At 38.5% G+C, this 19,550-nt stretch overlaps 2 protein-coding genes across 6 annotated transcripts; one reads left to right on the top strand and one right to left on the bottom strand.

Moving 5' to 3' along the window:
- Positions 1-2,093: 2,093 nt before the first annotated feature.
- On the bottom strand, positions 2,094-13,038 carry Ada2b (Transcriptional adapter 2B). Of its 5 annotated transcripts, XR_015322222.1 has the most exons (8): positions 12,640-13,031; positions 9,474-9,703; positions 8,934-9,120; positions 7,931-8,562; positions 6,397-6,662; positions 6,058-6,121; positions 3,181-4,520; positions 2,094-2,724 (listed from the first exon to the last, which is right to left on the bottom strand). XR_015322222.1 is itself a non-coding variant. In XM_022791943.2 (7 exons), the coding sequence occupies exons 1-7, from the start codon at positions 12,644-12,646 to the stop codon at positions 4,353-4,355; spliced, it is 1,554 nt and encodes a 517-aa protein (XP_022647678.1). In that variant the 5' UTR covers positions 12,647-13,031; the 3' UTR covers positions 2,094-4,352. The 5 variants fall into 5 exon arrangements, 4 of the variants coding, with proteins under 4 accessions (XP_022647678.1, XP_022647677.1, XP_086837682.1 ...); XM_022791943.2 differs by having other exon boundaries at positions 2,094-4,520; XM_022791942.2 differs by lacking the exon at positions 2,094-2,724 and having other exon boundaries at positions 4,380-4,520; positions 6,397-6,888; positions 12,640-13,035.
- A 329-nt stretch (positions 13,039-13,367) lies between these two features.
- Positions 13,368-17,995, top strand: LOC111244644 (coiled-coil domain-containing protein 130 homolog). Its single transcript, XM_022791944.2, has 7 exons — positions 13,368-14,032; positions 14,788-14,984; positions 15,311-15,422; positions 16,061-16,145; positions 16,424-16,596; positions 16,840-16,978; positions 17,308-17,995. The coding sequence occupies exons 1-7, from the start codon at positions 14,030-14,032 to the stop codon at positions 17,862-17,864; spliced, it is 1,266 nt and encodes a 421-aa protein (XP_022647679.1). The 5' UTR covers positions 13,368-14,029; the 3' UTR covers positions 17,865-17,995.
- The last annotated feature ends 1,555 nt before the right edge of the window (positions 17,996-19,550 follow it).

Consider the following 19,550-nt stretch of genomic DNA (forward strand, 5'->3'; position numbering starts at 1 on the left):
CGTAACCTGACTACTGTATAATCGCACGGAAACAAAAAGTGAGGCTAATTAGACTGACGATTCGGGCCGTCATTTTGGAACTTTTCTAAAGCCTTCGATATATGTCACGGGTGTTATTTTCATAAACAATCGGCCTTTCTCTTGACTAATTGAATCTCACCTTCAAAAGGGCTCACTAGCAGCGAAGATGTCTTTCATTAAACATTGGGATTTTGGGTCCATAAAATCGAATCCTAATAGAGTAGATCCCGAAACGGTAGTGCGTCTTCGTAAACCATTTGTTAAAAATAGTTGGCATCTGCGTAAGAGGAATCTTGTGATCTTGTTTTTTTTTATATCAAGTTAATTTCTGCTACTTATCACAACCAGGGGAAAATGATACTAAACTTTGCAAACGAACGACACAAGATGGTGCATGGATGGTCAGTCTCTAGCGTATTCTGCGCCGCCTGAAGCATCGCACGATAATTTCGGTATATGTCCAGTTCGTTTTCAACTCACCAAATGGACACCTAACGTCGTCTTCGAAATTTTATGACACCAATAAGAAACTGCGGCTTTTTTATTACAGAAGAGCTGAAAATCTAAATAATACACTAGCATCCAGAGGAGAGATTAAAGCTGAGAAAATGCTGCATCTTTACCTCTTTTTTTACGGATTAAATTATTTAACGTGTTTTATTTAGTATCATTTACAAATTGAATAGAAGAGTCATACGGCAAAAACGTCTTTTTCTAGGTCGGACTTGCTTGGTGGTAACGACAATGCTCACAAATCGATCTGCCTTCCGTTTAACTACCTAATTGTCCTAATCAAGTTTGCCCCTTTCAAGGTAATCCCTGCCGAACGCAATACATTTGTGCCGCCATTTTTTTCCGTCCTCAAAACACTTTTCAAATTCAGTCGTTGAGATAGCTCTCAGGTCGATCAGAAATTTTTCTTTCATGTATACAATCGTGTAGAAACGCTTCTCTTTCAGACCTTTGTTCAATTTTGGGAGTAAAACAAATTCGCAGGGAGCTAGGTACGGCAAATACAACAGCTGGTACAACACACATCAAGCTTTCTGTAACGAGTAATAAAGTGTGAAGGTGCCTTGTCGCGATAAATGATTTGGGGTTTGTTCTTTCACAGTTCTAATCTCCTGCATCGACCAAACTTCTTATAAAACGCAGCCTTTTGAGAATTTTTCGATAGCACTTGCTGGTACCCGTGAAACTGGTCGGCATAAACTCATGATCCAGGACTTCCCTACGGTTGAAGAAAATAATGAGAAACATTTTAATTTTAGACATGGACCGTGCGTTTTTCGCGGGTCGGGATTCGCTTGTCAACCAGTACTCTAACTTCCTGATTTACCGTAAGATTTCTAATATTTAAACGGTTGGTCGAAATGGCCTAACGTGAGCCACGAGCCAATATCTTTCTTCTGCTAGTTTTCTTCTGGTAATTCGGCAATTAACAAGCATGTCTTGTTTTACTCTTTCCACGTATAGACTTTCCAGTATAAGGATCATTTTTGATGAATTTCGGTCCGTCTTCAAAACACTTGACCCACTCGTTTACTCTTTAGGAGCTCTGTTCGATTGATTTGGCTTTTTAAACAGAATTTGAAGCACCCTCATTGCTTCAATTAGATGAAATTGCGGAATTCAATATATACGTGTCAGCCGGAATCTCGAGATCGGGTAGGACTATTATGAAATTTCGCTTTCATGTAGCAACAGCCCTACTTCTTATGCCAAAACAAACGTGCTTTAGCAACGATTATTCAAACAACTTATTAATTTTTGAAAAAACACTGTATATTGCACATCCCATAAAGAGAGTAGGAGACTTTATTGAAAATTAAAATGAATCAAATTGCTATGATTATTGTCATACTTTCTCTCATTTTTACTGAGTTCATGTAAAAATGAGCGGTCAAAAATTGATATTACATAGTCCTTCAAAAGGTCACAGTTAGCATTTATTCTATGACAGAAAAGTACGATGAGATGTTAAGGCTTCATAGCCGCCAATAAAAGCAAACAACAAAATTAAGCACATTAATTATTTGCTTGTTTCATTCTCTAGATAAAAGAAAATATGATTCAATGATTCGACACATTTCTGTTTATTTTTATTACTATTATTATATATTGTTCTTATTAAATAAACGCATAGGTATTTATAATTTTTGCCGGTATAATATAACTTTACATCGTTGAATGTACATTATTTCTACTACAGTCTTATCTACATATGTGCGAATAGTTCAACAAACCCTCAGCATCATCTCGTTATCACCACATGACGATAAAGGGTCTGTTTTTTTCCGATTGTTATGTGTTCCTATTAGTATCCATACAAACTCTCATTAAAAGATTCACAATGGAAATAACTGTTTCCATGTCAATACGTTTCGCTCTAGTTGAGAAAAAGCACACCACTTTGTTTCTAGTTTAGTTCTCCACCCCTTCCCCCTCTCTCTCTATTATCTCATTTCGTTATCAACATCGCCATAATATTCACTATGAGCCGAGCATCTGCATGCCTACTATCCACATGCTTTATTCAGCCGTTCACACAATTACTCGACATTTACATTTTAGTCTTAACATACAAATCCTAGTTTTTGTTTTTTAGCAACGCCATTGAGGAACTCTGCCCCGGAGATGGTCTCTATATACACAAATTTGGTGGTCTCAAGGAAGATACATACGCCCCTCAGGCCTATAAATCTGCAAGCCAATAAAATTGATACTATTAAATGACCATTCAGTACTTTGTTCTTATCAAACATATTGTTGCGCTAACGAAAGGAATTATAAATGAAAGAAAATTTCGAGTCAATCAACATTACGTAAGTAAACGTCTGGGCTTATACGTGTAAGCCAGACTAACAGATAAATATATCTGGGTAGAAATCATTGTAGCATTTTCCGATTTTCCATAACCACAGACGGACTTGCTGCGTTAATTATTGTAGTGGAAAATCAGTTAATGGATAATTAGTCGAGTGTTCAAATCTTTTACGAAATGCTAGCTCAGTAGGGTTTTGATATCGGAAGTATATTCATAATAAGCCTTGCATACTCAAGACTGCTTAGAAATCGACGTAGCGGAAAGGTCTTTACGAAAATTACTAGCAGCTGCTTCAAATCAATAAGCACCAACTAAGCTAAAGAGATTGTTACCTTTGGAACATTAAGATGCTCCATCGCCTCACTATTGGTGATACGCTTAGCTTACACGTTCACCTGTCCCGTCCGGTAATAGCAGGAACATTTCTTGAACAACCATCATCTAAATAATTTAGCTTGTATAAAGAGATCACTTAAACAAACAGTGCCAGAGTGATGCACCTTGATGTCAATGCCGTCTTCAATTCCAAAAAGAGTATTCTAAAAAAATTCTATCTATAAATGAATGGTACTGAGTTGGGTGTCTGTTCTCAGTCCCGCTGAAGAAAAATGCTTAAACAAGTACTGGGTGAATTACATTCCGAGCGCTCCTCGCTCGGCACGTAAAATTGATTAATATTCGGCTATCGTTTTAGCCATTTTTTTGATGATTATCTTATCGGCACTCGAAGCGGACTCTAAAGATCCAGAAAATACGTGTGTATACGACAGTAAATTTACCTTCGTGAGCTTGGCATCTTGTGATTGTTAGTATCAAATCTTTAATTATGCGATCGGAGTGCTTCGTAAAATTTGCTTATTTTTAGAGTACTAGCGGCGCGTGTTCAAATGATACGGACCCTATATAAGAACTAACCCAAAAGGTCTATTCCTCAAACGTATTACTCATCCCGCAGGACTTCCAATAGTCGCCTATTTTTTGCTTTTCTCACTACCATCTCTAATTTTTCTCCGAAAATCTATGAAGCCCTTTACCCGGAAAGCCCATGTGCGTCGTCGACACTACGTCATCAATCGATGACATCATACTGTTTATATTCTCTGTTCATTCGTAAGTATTCAATATACAATACAGTACAGTGTTTGACAGGAGCACCCGTCCTGTGGTCTGTCTCTACACCATTGATGTAAGTACGTAAACGCCATGGAAAATGGGAAAATTGGAAGTATGAGCCGTTTTTTCGTACGTTCGACCTTCATTGTCCTAACGTGTCTATTTCGTTTATTGCTGACCTCACTATAGGCTTATCTCAATAGATAAATTGAGTTCCTGGTCGTTTCCTCTGCCGACCTTGGAAGTCTCATTTTTCTAAGTTTGTTGGCTTCATTTCCGTTTGATCAAGTGTTTTCTATGGAGTCTTTTGGCAGCCTTTGGGGATGGTAAGTCAATCGAAATTGCTTAAGCTCAACAGCACTGGTTTACCTTTCGACCATTTTTCGTTTGGTCATTTCACCCATCCGGCTCTATAAAAGTGCTCAAGGAGGGCTTGCGTTCTGGTAGCATCAAGACCCCTAGGGACGCCCACCTCGCGCTGTCCACTCCTCAGCTGATGGAGCAATAAAATCTTATATTGCATGTAGGCGCCTGCTGTCAGGCCTAACGATGAGCATATCTGAAATAAAATCAGAAGTAGCACAACAGTCAATATTGATTAACTGAATGATGAAATGTATTTACAGTTTACCAATGGGCTTACTAAACATGTAACCCGTAACTATAATTTACGTCTATTACTTCGTTTCTAAAAGCCTGTTTTAGAATTAATTAACGTAACGAGAATAAAGGCCGGAACGGTTACAATAGTAATAGTAGCTTTGTAAAGGTAAAGGTAGATTAAGAACAAATTCACGGTTAGACCAGGCCTATATATATATATACGGCGACTGTTTTATGATAAGCTAAGCAAGGTAGTGGATGCACGTTTACAAAATTCACACATGCTTTTGTAATAGTCACAATAACCGTCTGTAAAGCAGAAACAGGCAAGGATCTCGGTGGATTAAAGTATTCGGTAATTTTTTATGTATGAATTGTATATATACTGTATTAGAGTTGCAAACGCGGAACGATACTTTTGAAATACTTAGGCTGTTGAGGTGTTTGTGCTTGCGGCAAGGGTACTGGGAAATTACATAGAAAAGCACGTGATTTGTTTCTGTTATTCTTATTATGCCTTGAATCTATTACTAAGGTAAATATCCCTAAACATATCAGAAAAAAATTTGTAGGATTATGAGAATTTATTGGGCACATTTGCATAATTTGCTTCATTATAACTTCCAAGGCTCCACGACTGCGCTGTGTCACCTCCAAAAATAAATGAGGCTGTAGAAATCATTTCTTTGAGAAACAGTAGAAGCCATCATTCTCATAAATTATCACACTTTTTAATGTGTACACTTGGCGCATAATTCGCTACTGTTTCATATTATTCGTAATCTGCATAGCCTGCAAAGCCAGGTACATAACAAGGTGCGAAGTATCCAGTAGTTGACATGAAAACCCCAGCTTGTTAAAATGATGTTAGAATTGTTAAAATGATGTTAGAAAGTTTTGTCAGCGGGTGGATACTATTGTTAAACAGAAACCAATTCCCATTAGACAAAATCAAGCAAAATGGGTAGACATATAAACGACTGTATCATGCATCGTATTCACAGCTTTCGGTAGAACGACAACTGCAACAGCAAAAACAAATAAGGCCATTCATGTCAAATCTAGAGCAGATTCGGGTGTTCTACATGCATTCGTTATTACTCTTCAGTCCACTTTCATTCAGTTACGTTCCTATCGAACAATTCTGAGTTCAAGTTAAAACGGATTCCACTACAACCACTGTCCACGAAATGATTCTCTTATTGATTTTCACTTCGGTACTCATTGAATTTTTTGCTTGTTTTTCGACAATGCCTCACCATCGGTTTCTGTGCCCTGATTGATTGGAATTGTCATAAACCAACCGCTCTGAGCTGATATAATATAAAAGCAAGAGAAGGAGAAGAAGAAAGCGAGAGTTAGGAGAAACAGACATAAAACAAACAAAATGTTACAGCTTTCTTGCTAGTTTGCCTCAGTCACACGTTCAGATCACAGTAAGTTTAGCGACTGACTGACTGACTACCAGATTGGTACAAGATTTGGCAACGCACCCGCTTCTCCTTCTGGGACAGACGATCATCTAACAATCCACACATCCTTTCGCTTATCCTTTCCCTGCAACGACATTAAAAAAAGAAAGATACCGTAAAACAACTTCTAGTGAATATGTCAATGATCAGTATAACTTGTATTAGAATAGTTCACTAAGCACGACTATTGATCGTCAAGTCTAATTGTAGACAAAACATTAGAAACCAAGACAACGTAACGACTTGTATCGCCATACATAAGTTATGAGATAACTGACAGTGGGAACATAGAAACACATGGTTATGTATACATAGATATTAGCCATGAACACTGTACCGTACTAAACTACGTTCACTTACTCTCGCCTTTGGCTTGTTCTTTGGGAATCCCGTCCGGTTAAAGTGACGGCATTTCCGATGGTGCTTGAGTTTATTGCTGCCACTGTTGTTGTTGCTGTTGTTGTTGTTGCTATTGCGGGTAATAGTAGTCCCGTGGCCGATGGAGTTCCCGTTGGTTTGCCGTTGGCGGCGATGGAATCCCTTGCGGTCCCGTGAAACGACGGAGGTGCGCCTGCGTGGCTTCCGCGGCCCGGGGCCCCCTCCGCCCCCGCTCCACTCGGAGACATCTGAAGTGGTGCCCGAAAAGTCTGAGTACTGACTACTCCCGCTGCTGGAGCTATGTCCGACAAGGACTCCCAGAGCGCCGAGGCCCTCGAGGGTTGCCAGCTGTTCGTGATGGTCGCCGCTGCCACCGCAAGCCCTGAGGAACCCCGAAGACCCAAAGGATCCAGGGCCGAGGTTTTCGGGGCTCCGGAGAGGTCCGACAGTCGCGTCGGCACCGCCTTGCGACGACTGAGTCGGACCCGCGACAGACATACAACAGCAGCAGAAGGCATCAACAAATCAACAAGAGGAGACAGCAGACCAAAGAAAGGCGCACAAACATCCTTCAGAATCAATCACAACGTACGTAACAGCATTGACACAACAGCCAAAAAATCAGTCAATCATTCAATCACACATCCATCCATTCAATCGACCAGTCAACCAGCAACAACAGTTCACAAGCAGTCCTTGTGTCTAATAAATAAAGCAACTATGGAAACAATCAACCAACCTGCTTTGCTTAGCTGACGGTTACCCGTCAGCGACTCGATCGTATCCATACGCTTATATGTATTCACGCACGCCACACAACAAGTAGACCCAAAGGACTCTCGGTCGTAATGGAAGCTCGAGAGAACAAATAGACTACATTTAAAGTCTAATTATCAAAAACACTCGACCACTCTTACAAAAAAAGAACGCTTCCAAAACTTTCAAAAACACAGTTAAGCTATACAAGGGAACGGGGACATAGTCAGAAACAGTTACCGATTGTGACAATAGCAAAGTGTTCTAAAGATATAAAAGAGGCATATGTAGAGAACAGTAACAATATCAAACTAATAATTAGCTAGAATGCTCGAAGCAAAGGTTGCACTAATATGAGTAGTGAAACCACAGCTATTTGGTACGAGCTGATTATCATGCATCAGCTGATTAAATAGAACTTAACACAGATCCCCCAGCAGATAATCAAAGTACTATACCGAGGCGCTTGAACTATAACTAACAACTATAGCACTACAGCCGTATTGTAGGCACTCGTTTAACTATGTGCGCAGCAACTGCTAACGAATTGCTACAACCTAGCTAGGCGAAGCAGCAGTTACAATCCAGAACTTTGCCTCTTTAGCTCGTAACTACTTAAAATAAAAAGTAGAAATGCACACTTTAATAGGAGTACGTTGGCATTGCTAATGCGTTATTCACAGTGCGAGCCAATGTGGTAAGAGTTTGCGGCTGTGGAAAGAAACATTTCATTTGATGTATATCAGAAGAGAACACTCACCTGTATAGCTCGCCGATGCATTAATTTGTCGCGTCGCTTTTTAGCCTGTTCAAAATCAAAGAGATCTTCAAGCCGGGTCAGACCATTTCTTCGTGCCCTGGACAAATCTTTGATTCTTCCTTTAAGATCCATCTGACTTTCAAGGTTAATCATGAAAGCCTCAAGTTCTTCCCCTGATGTGTCTTGAAGAAACGGTCGTAATTTTTCTGACGCTTCCCTCCGCATACGACCCTCCCTAGACGAAGCCTTTACACCTCGGCACCCCGGCGAAGCTCCACCTTTGATAAAGAGACATAACAAATTGTGCTCCCGCGCAAACTTCTTACGCCGGACCCGTTCCCCTAATCTCCGAGCATAGCTATCGATAAGCGCCATCTTAGCTTCTCGATCCGTGGGATCTTCATCCTCACATAACGCCAATTGACTTATCAAATTTTCAGCGTCGTTATCAAATTCCTTCTCAAAGTCATCTCTATTAGGCATATAACCCATTTCTAATTGGTCATTAACACTTAACTCCTGAGGAGGCTTCGTGGGTGAATTTAACGAAGGTGACAGGGGTTCACCCGGAGGTAATGACCGATCGATTACATTTTGTGAAGGCGGACCACATCGGCCCCATGTAACCTTTCCTGTAAACAGAAGGTACCATTATGTTTATAGAGAACACAGAGTATTGAAGCCACTATTCGTAAAACATATAAAGAAACCGATTAATACGCCATCTAATTTAGACCAGTAGTCACGATTTCCACAAAAATTATAATGTTCGATCAGCCGTCTTTCTTGCAGAAGCTCATCACATTTTACCGTAATTTATTAAAGAGAAAGATAGAAAGGAAAGATGTAGATTACTGATAACGAAATAAAAAATGTCGATTACCTCCAAAGACCAACGGTTTCTTTAAATATCATAGTTATTTTACTAAGATAAAAACAAACTTAGAAAAGTAATTTTATATAACAATGTTAAGAAAGACACGCGTATTTTTAGCGTCTATACCTATGTTTCCATCAATGTAGAAGTGACCATAATGCGCCTTTACTTCCTCGACAGTTCGTCCAGAAAGCATTGTCTTAATATCTTCCCAGTTACCAAAACCGAAGCGCTCAACGGAGTCAAGTAGCTGGCTTTCTTCCACCGCTCGCCACGCCGAACGCTCGTTAAACAGGGGAAAATTCCCGTCATCCTAAAAACCAGCACATCATCCAAACAAAAGGTTCACAAAGTGCCAACGCCGAATTTCTGCTTGAACGAACTGTGGTAGGTTAAGCTTGAAATAATCGTGCATTTCCAATTTAAGCCACATCAACTCAGCACTGTAACACTTGAAAAAAGGCTGTGGTGTGATTCATTGCAATTATTGTGTTTCATTATGTTATATATCAGTAACTATTGAAAATATATTCTATTATTTAAAAATGTATGGCCTATATCACATAGATTATAACTGAATGTGGTACTCAGGTTGCGCAAACAGCATCAAATCTCATATAAATGGAGAACTAAATCAGTAGCACAAGGAACGCAACGGTGTCTTACGATAATTTCGTAGGAATGAGTTCTGCGATGTGTTCCCAATTCCACTTGGCAGGCGAAGCACTCTGAGCAAAGATTGAACGTTGGTCCGCACGTCTGCTGTGTGCATCGGACGCGAAGGCCTCTGATATCTGATGTACAGTAGACACATTTATGTTCTGCAGTTTGACCGCCACTTATGGACCCCCCGCTTGGTGAACAACTTCCTCCAGGCCCCGAACCACCGGAGGGACCTAACAAATGAGAAGGCAAGAGCCCAGTTAGCAGCAGGTTAGAGTCTATGCCATATTGAAAACAGAAGCAAAAAAAATTTAACGGGAATAGGAGATTTTTAGGTCATGGAAGCACTGCATGTTTGAAAACGTCGCAATGACTTGAGTAGAACACTGTATTTACATCCGAGTCGTAAATCGAAAGCATAGGTATAATAATTAACATACGAAGCGTAACTTCGCATACATGGAACACAATCACTTAAGTATACAAACGAAAATCTATAAAGCATTGAAAGTTTGACGTGTACTACTTCTGCCTATTTATAGGAATATTTCTATATATTTATTCGTTTATTTATAACACCTAGAATTATTATTTAAGCATAAAAAACAAAGATTTTTTCATTGTTGAAATCCAAAACATGACTATATAACAGCAGTGTCCATTTACTGATATCAGTCGGTTTTCTATACCGCGTGACGCGAAAGACCACAGCGGCTTTAGGTAAATGATCTTAAAGGTCATGAAATATTCATTTCAACTGAAATTTATAGTCACAGTCGGAAAATTCGTTTAAAGCAATAAGAGGGACGAAACTGTATGAAATGTGTGGCCCTAATTTTTCGACTTCAAGACTAATCCCATGCAGCAGCTTCTAATGCCTTAAACAAAATGCTTTTCTTATTTAAATATATTAAAACGTCATCCTATTGCCACCAGAAAAAAATGACAGCTCGAAATTGCAAACGCTTTTAATGCCAACTACGTCGTTAGAAATTTAAATCGGGTGAAATCTTTTTATTGATATCAATATCAGATATCATCAAGCATCGCTGAGTAATTTCCAATAGCTGTTATTACAAAAAATATAGAAGCCGCAAGAGCTACCGGTTATTGAGGCACACAGACATTTGCTGTCGCCTACAACGATGGCAGCAGCGCCTTATGAGAGCTGAAATTGCAGTAGATCGAAATTATGAGAAATCCAGAAATCGAATTTTTTCAGACTCTGGAAGCAACTGGCCTCATTAGCCAGCTTCTTCAATAAACCGCAGCGAAGATAGTTTTTAGCCCACAAAAACATAGAAAATAATTCAGAACATAAAAATAAGCGGCCAGCTGTGCACTGATCAAATGAAGTTGAGGAATAAAAACGCTTCACGACAGAAGTTTTCCAATGAAGCGACGCGGCTACGATGGCGTTCACTGAAGACTCGACCCCACCGGACATCCACTTCTCATCCCTCACCCTGTGCACCACCCCCATATTCAAAACGAATCTTCTTCAGTCGCTTTGATTGCAAGCTTGCTAAATGAAGCCTCATCTGATGCCAGCGCTGCACACGTTGCTAACAAGATAATACGTACGTTTGTTCTGCCAGCTTATTTGAATCAACGGCAGTTATAAGTTTAATATACCCTTTCTCCATCGTTTTATGGACAGTTTTTCAGTTTTAATGTTCTGACATAGTTGGTTTAGAATAATTGTGTTCTACCACCGTAGTTAAATCGATGTCTACTAATGGAAAAAAGAGATTCAGCTGTGTGTTATTACTGGAGTGTACATGCATTTCGCAGAATTCTAGCTGACTCAATTCGGACCACTTTGTTCCTATTTTCTAGGAAGTACGCTTCGGGAATGCTATGCATTTTTTTGTTTTGCGATGGCGGCCGTGAAACATATTGTTCATACTTGCGCAGAGAACGGTTTCTAAGTTTACTCTCTTTGGTGACGGGCGTGAATGAGCCGAAATTTACGTTAATGGTTGTTCTTTACCTCAAAATTAAATTCGTCATGTCTAATCCATCATCGTTCGTTCACCTAATAGAATATGCAGGAGAAGCAAACCTGAATAGACTAAAAGAAATGTGTCTATAGTAGTCAACGTTGAAACACTGCGGGTGCACGACAAAGCACGGTCAACATTTTCACCTAGGAAAACCTAGATTAACTGCAGCGGCACACGGATTGTGTTGCAAACAACACTGGAACCACAACAGCAGAAGAAACGACCGACATTACGGAACGTAAGGGCTGTATAAAAGAAAACTGATTGCGACAGCTACCCGTAGTGGTAACATGTAAGTGAATATTAGTAGCAGGGTTAACGCCATCGCCATAGAAGCTGTGCCGCGTCAGTTGTTTGGTTCTTACTTGACTTGCCTTGGATTGTGGATGTTCAACAGCAGCGTCCGATGCTTTCGCATCAAAATCATCCGCGACCAACTAGTCGTCAGTACGTCAATTCCCCAGCTCGATCAAGCTCGGGAATTAGCCCCGTTGCCGCTGCTCCTTTGCCTCACACAGCCTTCGCTTTGAAGGACATCCTGCGCTCACAGGCGTTTCAATGGTACGTTGCTGCGTTGCTTTCGAGCTCAGCAATAATTTATGTTTATTAGAAAAGCGTATTATTAAGCGAGCAAAAAATATGAACAAGTAAGTAGGCCAACTTAAGGTGTATCCTTTATAGAAAATACGCATTGAATAACATGTGAGTAGCTGGTTATTATTGTCATGCTGGTTGTCCACTGCTGTAAAAGCACAACAGAAGGGCGAGAGAGCGAATGTCGAATAAATGACAGCCATTTGTTAACTGTTTAATTTTTTCTCGTGAATAGACTGGTTTTTGTTAGAAACTCTTGCCTGAAACAATTTATTGACGGCATGTCTATGCTTGTAACGAACGTTGAGGACCAACAAATTTCAAGCAACGCTTCTCTCTAGCGACGGGCTGCAAACTGCAGGATGAGTACCGGGCACGCCTCACCGAGTCTGGCTCGACTTAACACCGGCCGCAATTAACATACAAACACAGAGAAGGATTAAATGCTGTTGAATAAAAATTAATTTTTACCGCTTAGTCAAAACCAGCTCTCTTGACGCAACCTTACCCTTTTACTATTGCAAACACCTGCATTTAATTGAAGCACTCACTATTCGTCATGAGCTTACCGGGCATTTCCGATGATTAATCCACCGTACCACGAGACTCGGACAGTGCCAAAAATTTCTATTTCTTCGTTAACCCGTCGTATTCTACAGCACTTCCGCAGACAGGGCACCGTAGACACACGCACAGCACAAATACACCTCGAACAATTCTATCTCGTTTCTACGACAACGTGCTTTTCTCTGTAAAGGAGCTTGTTAGCTTCCTCGTCATTTGTTGGCAAAGACAAGCAATTCAAACACTGCGTACCCGTACCAGTAACTAATACAAAATCACACCAGAATAATTATCTTTTTTTGTTTGCTTCCTTATTTGCCCGGCTGGGTCCTGCTGCCTGCATATCTCCCCGCTATCTAGAGTTGTCCAGGCCAAGCACTACACACACAACAACTATTACTGCTGCTACAACAACTAAGAGGCGAGCGTTTGATGGCCACACAGCACCGCTTACATGCGCTAGCCAGTGGGAAAGGAGGCCACCGTTAGGTGGCGCTATGCGCCCGGGCGCCATCATCGCTGCTCGGACGAATTGTCGGAGTGCAGCAAACGATCTGCTCATCGAAAAGAGTGAAGCGCGCACAAAATCAAATAACTCAACCCAATTGATGGTGGGAAATTCAAATGGACCATTGGCGATTAATCGTATTGGCTTATTGGAGAAAGCTCACTAAGTACTGACATGGCGCGCAGATCGGTAGCGAAGGACAGGTGGTTGAATTCAAGTTACGTGTGCTTCTAACGAGATCATCTTACGCGCACAGTGTTTCAAGCTGTGTGTCATGTCTTTTACGCTATATTTGACGGGACGAATGGCAAACCTCGATGCTACCCTCACTGATGCTGCTGCGACTGTTGTCATTGTGGTTGTTATCTTTACTGAATGTTAATAGAGTTCATCAGTGTCTCTCGAAAGCCGAGAGTTTATGATCATTATAGAAGAAAGTGTCAAACGATAGCAAGAAACACGTGCTATAATATGTTCTATTTTCTATCCGTGACACGCATCATCGAACTAGAAACATTGTCGACGGAAAGAAGGAAACTGTCCGAAGATTTGCGTTGCGTCTGCACCGCTCATATCCAGCTGATTTTTACCAGAGGAAATATAGTATAGAGGCAAGGAGTGCCAAAAAGGTGTCATGCATGTATGCAGAAGGTTGTTCGATAATGAAATTAAATTATTTGCTGAGCGAACATTGAGCAAAAAGAAGAACGGACATAAAGCAGAATTTTGCTCTAGAGCTGATGTACTCTGAAAATGTTGAGTACTGAAAGAGGGGACCACATTTCTCGCTTTAGGATAGATTGAGCCAGCTTTTCACACAAAAAGAAGATAAAACTGTGACAGAGTATTCGATTTTGACTAGTGTGTGACCTAGTAACAACCTAAAAATGGTAAGTGATTGTCGTTTTTCAATTTAATACTTGTTCTATTATATAAAAAAATCAGACAGGGAGGCTAGATAAACAAATTATCAGTCAACTCAAACTGGATATTATCGTATCCTATAAACGAGTCCTCTAACCTAAACGTGTAATATCAATAAGATAGAAAACATTTTAATAATAATTGTAGCATATTTAATTTTTGCAAACGAACTAAACATTTTAGAGTACATTTTAATAATATATACGTCCTTTTATTTTGCGAAGTAATTATTGACCGTTTATATTAAAGTTTTAAAAAATCTTTGAATTTTTACAGGATAACATATGAGACACATCTATGAGTTCGTTGGCTACAATATGAATTTTACATACTTTACAAAATATTGTTAATAAACCTTGAACAGAAATGAAAATTTTAGTTCTATTGTTGATGATAATGTAATTTGCTCCAATATATTAACGTAACCAACAATCAGAGTTAATGAAACGCTAAGTACGAAAAAAAAATGACAGACAGACAATGCTTTAGAATTTACTTGAACCTGGCCGATATACTTAATATAGAGTCAAAGTAAGTATTAAAGTTGTAAAGAATGGGATTGGTCGCCACAGCTCTGCAAACAATATGTAACCAAAATATTGGCAATCTAAGGTTCCGTATCGTTAGAAATAGGTTAAGCATCAACTCAGGCATCCGAGGCACAAATTTAAGCGATATTCTGGCACCATGTCTAAATATTTGCCTTCATGGTATATTACAGGCCGACCGGAAAGCAACTAACAAATATTATCCTCCCGATTGGGATCCATCAAAAGGCTCAATTAACAAATACCGAAACAGCCATCCATTGCGCGAACGAGCGAAGAAACTTCACCTTGGCATTCTGGTCATTCGCTTTGAGATGCCATACAATATATGGTGTGAAGGATGTAAAAATCATATCGGCACAGGTGTTCGGTAAGTATCTAGCTTCCTTCACCAGAAACTGATTAAGGGCGATCGGCAGTTTCTAATATTTAAAAGCATCTGCCCTGCCTTTCTTGCCTGTCTTACACTCGATAGTTGTAACACTAGAGTTTAGCTTAGTTTCATTATAAGGTAAAATAATTTTGCTGAGCATTCGATGCATCCGCACCTAATGAAAGATACATTGCCACTAAATCTAACGGTCTTATGAAACACAGTATTATATATTTTGTATATTACCACGGTACTAATTCCTCGTATCCATTATCTTTTTTGCGATTTGTACCGTTTCAACGTTCTGGTGGTCACCGTTTCAGATATAACGCTGAGAAAACCAAAGTCGGCATGTATTATACAACACCGGTATACAAGTTCCGAATGAAGTGTCACCTTTGTGATAATTACATTGAGATGCAAACTGATCCAGGGGTAAGATATTTTTAATGTCTTGCTCTATACTGTTGTAACATATATATGATAAAGTATTTGTTGTAATAATAAGCAGCCAACTGATTGTTATGAACTGTTAGGAGAAGGATAGCATTCTCGCTTGTTAGATACAGCAAGCTTTGCTAACTATTATCAAATAAAAAGTCCAATACATACAGGAATACAATATGGAACCGAATTTTTCTGTTGTTATGCTACATATTTTAATAAATTGATGTTGTATATCTTGACCAACGTTCAGTATTAACCAAAATGAACCGTTAATATCCAAATAACGTTGATTATTGCATCTGATTAATCGATTTATTTTAAGAGTTTAAATTGACGTTTACGCTAGCCTTACAAGCCATTGATAGAGAAAAGAAATAAATTGCAGTGATTTAGTTAACTGAATTGTGGCCAATGTATTTGAATTTAGGTTTCTACAAAGTCTTGAGTTATTCGCTCTTATGTACATTTGTTCAAACTCTTTATTGTTTACATATATATTCATATAGCTTTATAGATACGTAAGAGAAAAGCTGACATATTTGTGATTAAATAGAATTTTAATTTCTGCAAAAAAACACTAATTGGGCATATATATTAGACTATTATTCACTTTAATTAATTTTCAGAATCTCGACTATAAGATTATAAGTGGAGCAAGTCGCCAAGAACGTCGATGGGACCCAACTGACAATGGGCAGGTTGTACCTGAAGGTTAGTATTTTAAACTGCTTAGCCCATATTTTTTGCCAAGTACTATTGACTAGTGTTACCGTATAGCTAGATTTATTGGGAAAAAAGGTAAGCAAATTTTTCGTTAAAAAACAGAGTTCAATCTAAGCCACAAATTTGAAAGGGTAGGCATAGTTACTGTGACATATCGTCAACACTTATATGGCCATATTATTTGTAGCCTGTATTATCGAAGCTGTGGACATACCACCCTGGTATGAATACTAACTAGTATTCTATTCATTATCTTCATGTGTCAGACAAAACCGTTTCAAAGCAACTGGCTTCGGATCCAATGTTCAAGCTAGATCACTTGGATGAGGATGCAAAGAAAATGAAAGACCTCGAACCTGTTATGAACAACCTAGAAAAATTTCAGAAACGGAGAAAGGACGATTATGAACTAAATTCAATTCTGCGTAGAAAATTTCGGGTAAAGGCTAAGTGCTCTTTCAAAACTTTAAAAATTCTTAGTATTGAGATATTATATATAACAACAAATTAACTGTGTAAGTAATAAAATGAATGTGCGATACCTATGAAAAACTAAAATATTATCAATATAATTTCGTAGCATTTAATTTCATACTTAAGTAACGCTTGTCTCAATTTTTTCTACTGGTGGGTCTAAATTAAATCTGTTCTTAAATTCTATTTTAACAAATCATGTTTATAGAAGGAGAAAAAGGAACGAAAAGAGCTTGAACAAAAGGACAATTTGTTAAAATCAAAAGCTGCACTTAATATCAAGCTCTTACCCGAATCAGCTTATGACAGAGAGGTAGCCCAGCTTCTTCGCCTCGAAGCTCCCATGAGTACGTTTAAACCCGTAACTACTAAGTCTTTAATCTTGTCTCTTTTATCAGAGGTTGTCAATTACTGCATTCTCTTGATAGACAGCAAACCATATCATGTTACCTAAAACGTCTTCAAAAATCATATAGATCTTGAGTCGATAAGAATGCTCCATACTAGAAAAATATTTTAAAAACTATTTGCTTACTACTACATGAACTACTATATGAACTAGGGGAAATAATCTTTTAATTAAGCTACATGATCTGCTTATGGTCAAGTTGCCACTGTTTTATCATGCCGCGCGACACCTCGTAATTATTTTATCTTGCATTGCTGGTGGCTGTAGATGTGGATCAAAGGCGAAAACAAGACCGAGACAACCTGATGTCGCGACCAATTTTCGAATTGACGGAATCTGGCTCAGTAAGAAGAAAATTTAGTTCACTCGAGCGGCAAGTTCTTTGTTCCAAAGCAAGGAAAACTGAGGTGCCAATGGCTAACCAAAATCTACGACAAACCGTTATAAAGGGAGTAAAAAAGGTTTATGATTTTAACGACTTAAACATGCCATCGACCTCTCACAAGGTAAGAAGAGCTAGCGAAATTATTGAAGATAAGGTGGAAGTGATAGAGGAAGAAACAGAAGACTCAAAAGGAAAATGCGTGATTAAACTACATGAAAATAGCGAAAAAGTCGAAACCCTCCCGCAAAATGTCAGCCGGATTGACAAACGTACACAGAAAACCGCACTTATTACATCGTCATTATTATCACCAACAACGTTCCCCTCGCAACCTTTCGAAGCGGAACTCCAAACAAGAGGCTTGGCCAGTTGTTCAAAACAACAGGGTTCAATCCCACTTATAGCTTACTCTGACTCCGATCAAAACGATAGTGATTGAATTACCGGGGCTATTTTTGTGTGTACTCGAAACGCACAGAGGATCTGTATACATAGAGTATCTGCTTGTTAGTTTACGTATGATGGTTATGGTGTTTTTATTAAATTGAAGATACATTATTCAATGGTCAAGATAGCGTGTTTTCCTTCGTAGAGCGATTTCCATACAATCTTGCTAAGCCTTCCAGGTCAAATAGATTACTAGTATAAAAGTTCATTGATTTTCATGCTGGCAACAGAACTGCGGGTTCTTGAGTTTATAATTTTATTTTGTTTAGTATTATAGTAATGGTAATAATGACGATTATTATTTTATGCAATGTTTTTTGGTCTAGTGTCACATTCTATTTGGTTTACATTTACTATATACTTATTTGTTTAATAAGTTTAGCTTAATTGCATGATAGGCCAACGAACTGATGATATGAAAAATGATAGACAAATATACTGAAATAGTTCTGAACTCCAGACTCCGGCCATAACGATAATTACGACGCAAGCTAATTTTCAGGCCGGTAACGCTGATGATCTTGAAGCAATTTTTATGAAGAAAAATAAGAGCGAAAACGCTCGTCAGTGTTCCATGTGAAATATATAATAGAAGAAAAAAATAATTAAAAAATTTCACTAGTTGATTTAGAAACTGGAAATACTGCGAAAAGAAAAGGACTGTCGAATCGATTGAACAAAAGATTTTATTCTGGGTCATAAAGTTACTTTGAAAATTAATCAGATTTTTTTTAGAACGACCAATAGTGTTACAAAACGCATGTAATCAAAATAATCGGTAGATTATGGCGTGTAACATTCCAAGTCAAATCTGTATTACTACAGAATTCCATTCAAGAGCACCACCCGACTTCAAAGTAGATTAGGCATAAATTTTGAAATATTTAGGCGCAATTATTTTTTTTAGAAATACATTGTTTTTTGTTTATTTTACTTGCAATTTATGTCGGTGTGGGTAGGATACGATGAATTTGAAAATATTGGGCTGTCGAAAAAGTATTGACCCTTTTTTCTAGATATATGGCTTTAAAATCGCATACCTCGCATCGGGACGTCAGTGGTAGAATTTGTAAGTTGAGATTTAGCAGTATTGATGGAATAATGGCAAAATAAGTGGAAATACTTCATTCAGACTTAAATTTGAGCGCCTTAAGTAAAATTTTTGCAAGACATCCCTATATTTTTCAATTTTATTTCGATAAAGGCACAAGTACTGTCCAAGCCCATAAAAAAATTGTGCTTTCAATAGTAAAGATGCGTTATTAGGAAAAATAATGCCAAAGATAGTTCTGTCGCTTTCTTTCGAGAAATTTCAATGTGACAGATGCTCTTTATAGTAATCAACTAATTATGAAAAGAGTTGATGAAATTATTGCGAATGTTGAGCAAGATTGACACGTGGATTGTCATGGTATTGTCAAGAAATTAAACATCAATTACCAAACAGTTTTAAACAGTTTGAAAAAAAACTTGGTATCTGGGTTCCACACGGATTGTCATAAAAACATTTATTCGATCAAAAGTCTAACCGTAAAATTCTTTAGAAATTAAATTGAACGATTTTGAAATGGTTGATCAGAGGTGACGAAAGTTGATACGTGCAAATAAACATCCACAGCCCGTGGAAATGCCCTTAGTGACGCCAAAGGAATTATGCTATGTGTTTATGGAATTGCTA

This window comes from Varroa destructor, unplaced genomic scaffold (genome assembly GCF_002443255.2).
Source record: "Varroa destructor unplaced genomic scaffold, Vdes_3.0 BEIS01000002.1, whole genome shotgun sequence".
Taxonomy (NCBI): domain Eukaryota; kingdom Metazoa; phylum Arthropoda; class Arachnida; order Mesostigmata; family Varroidae; genus Varroa; species Varroa destructor.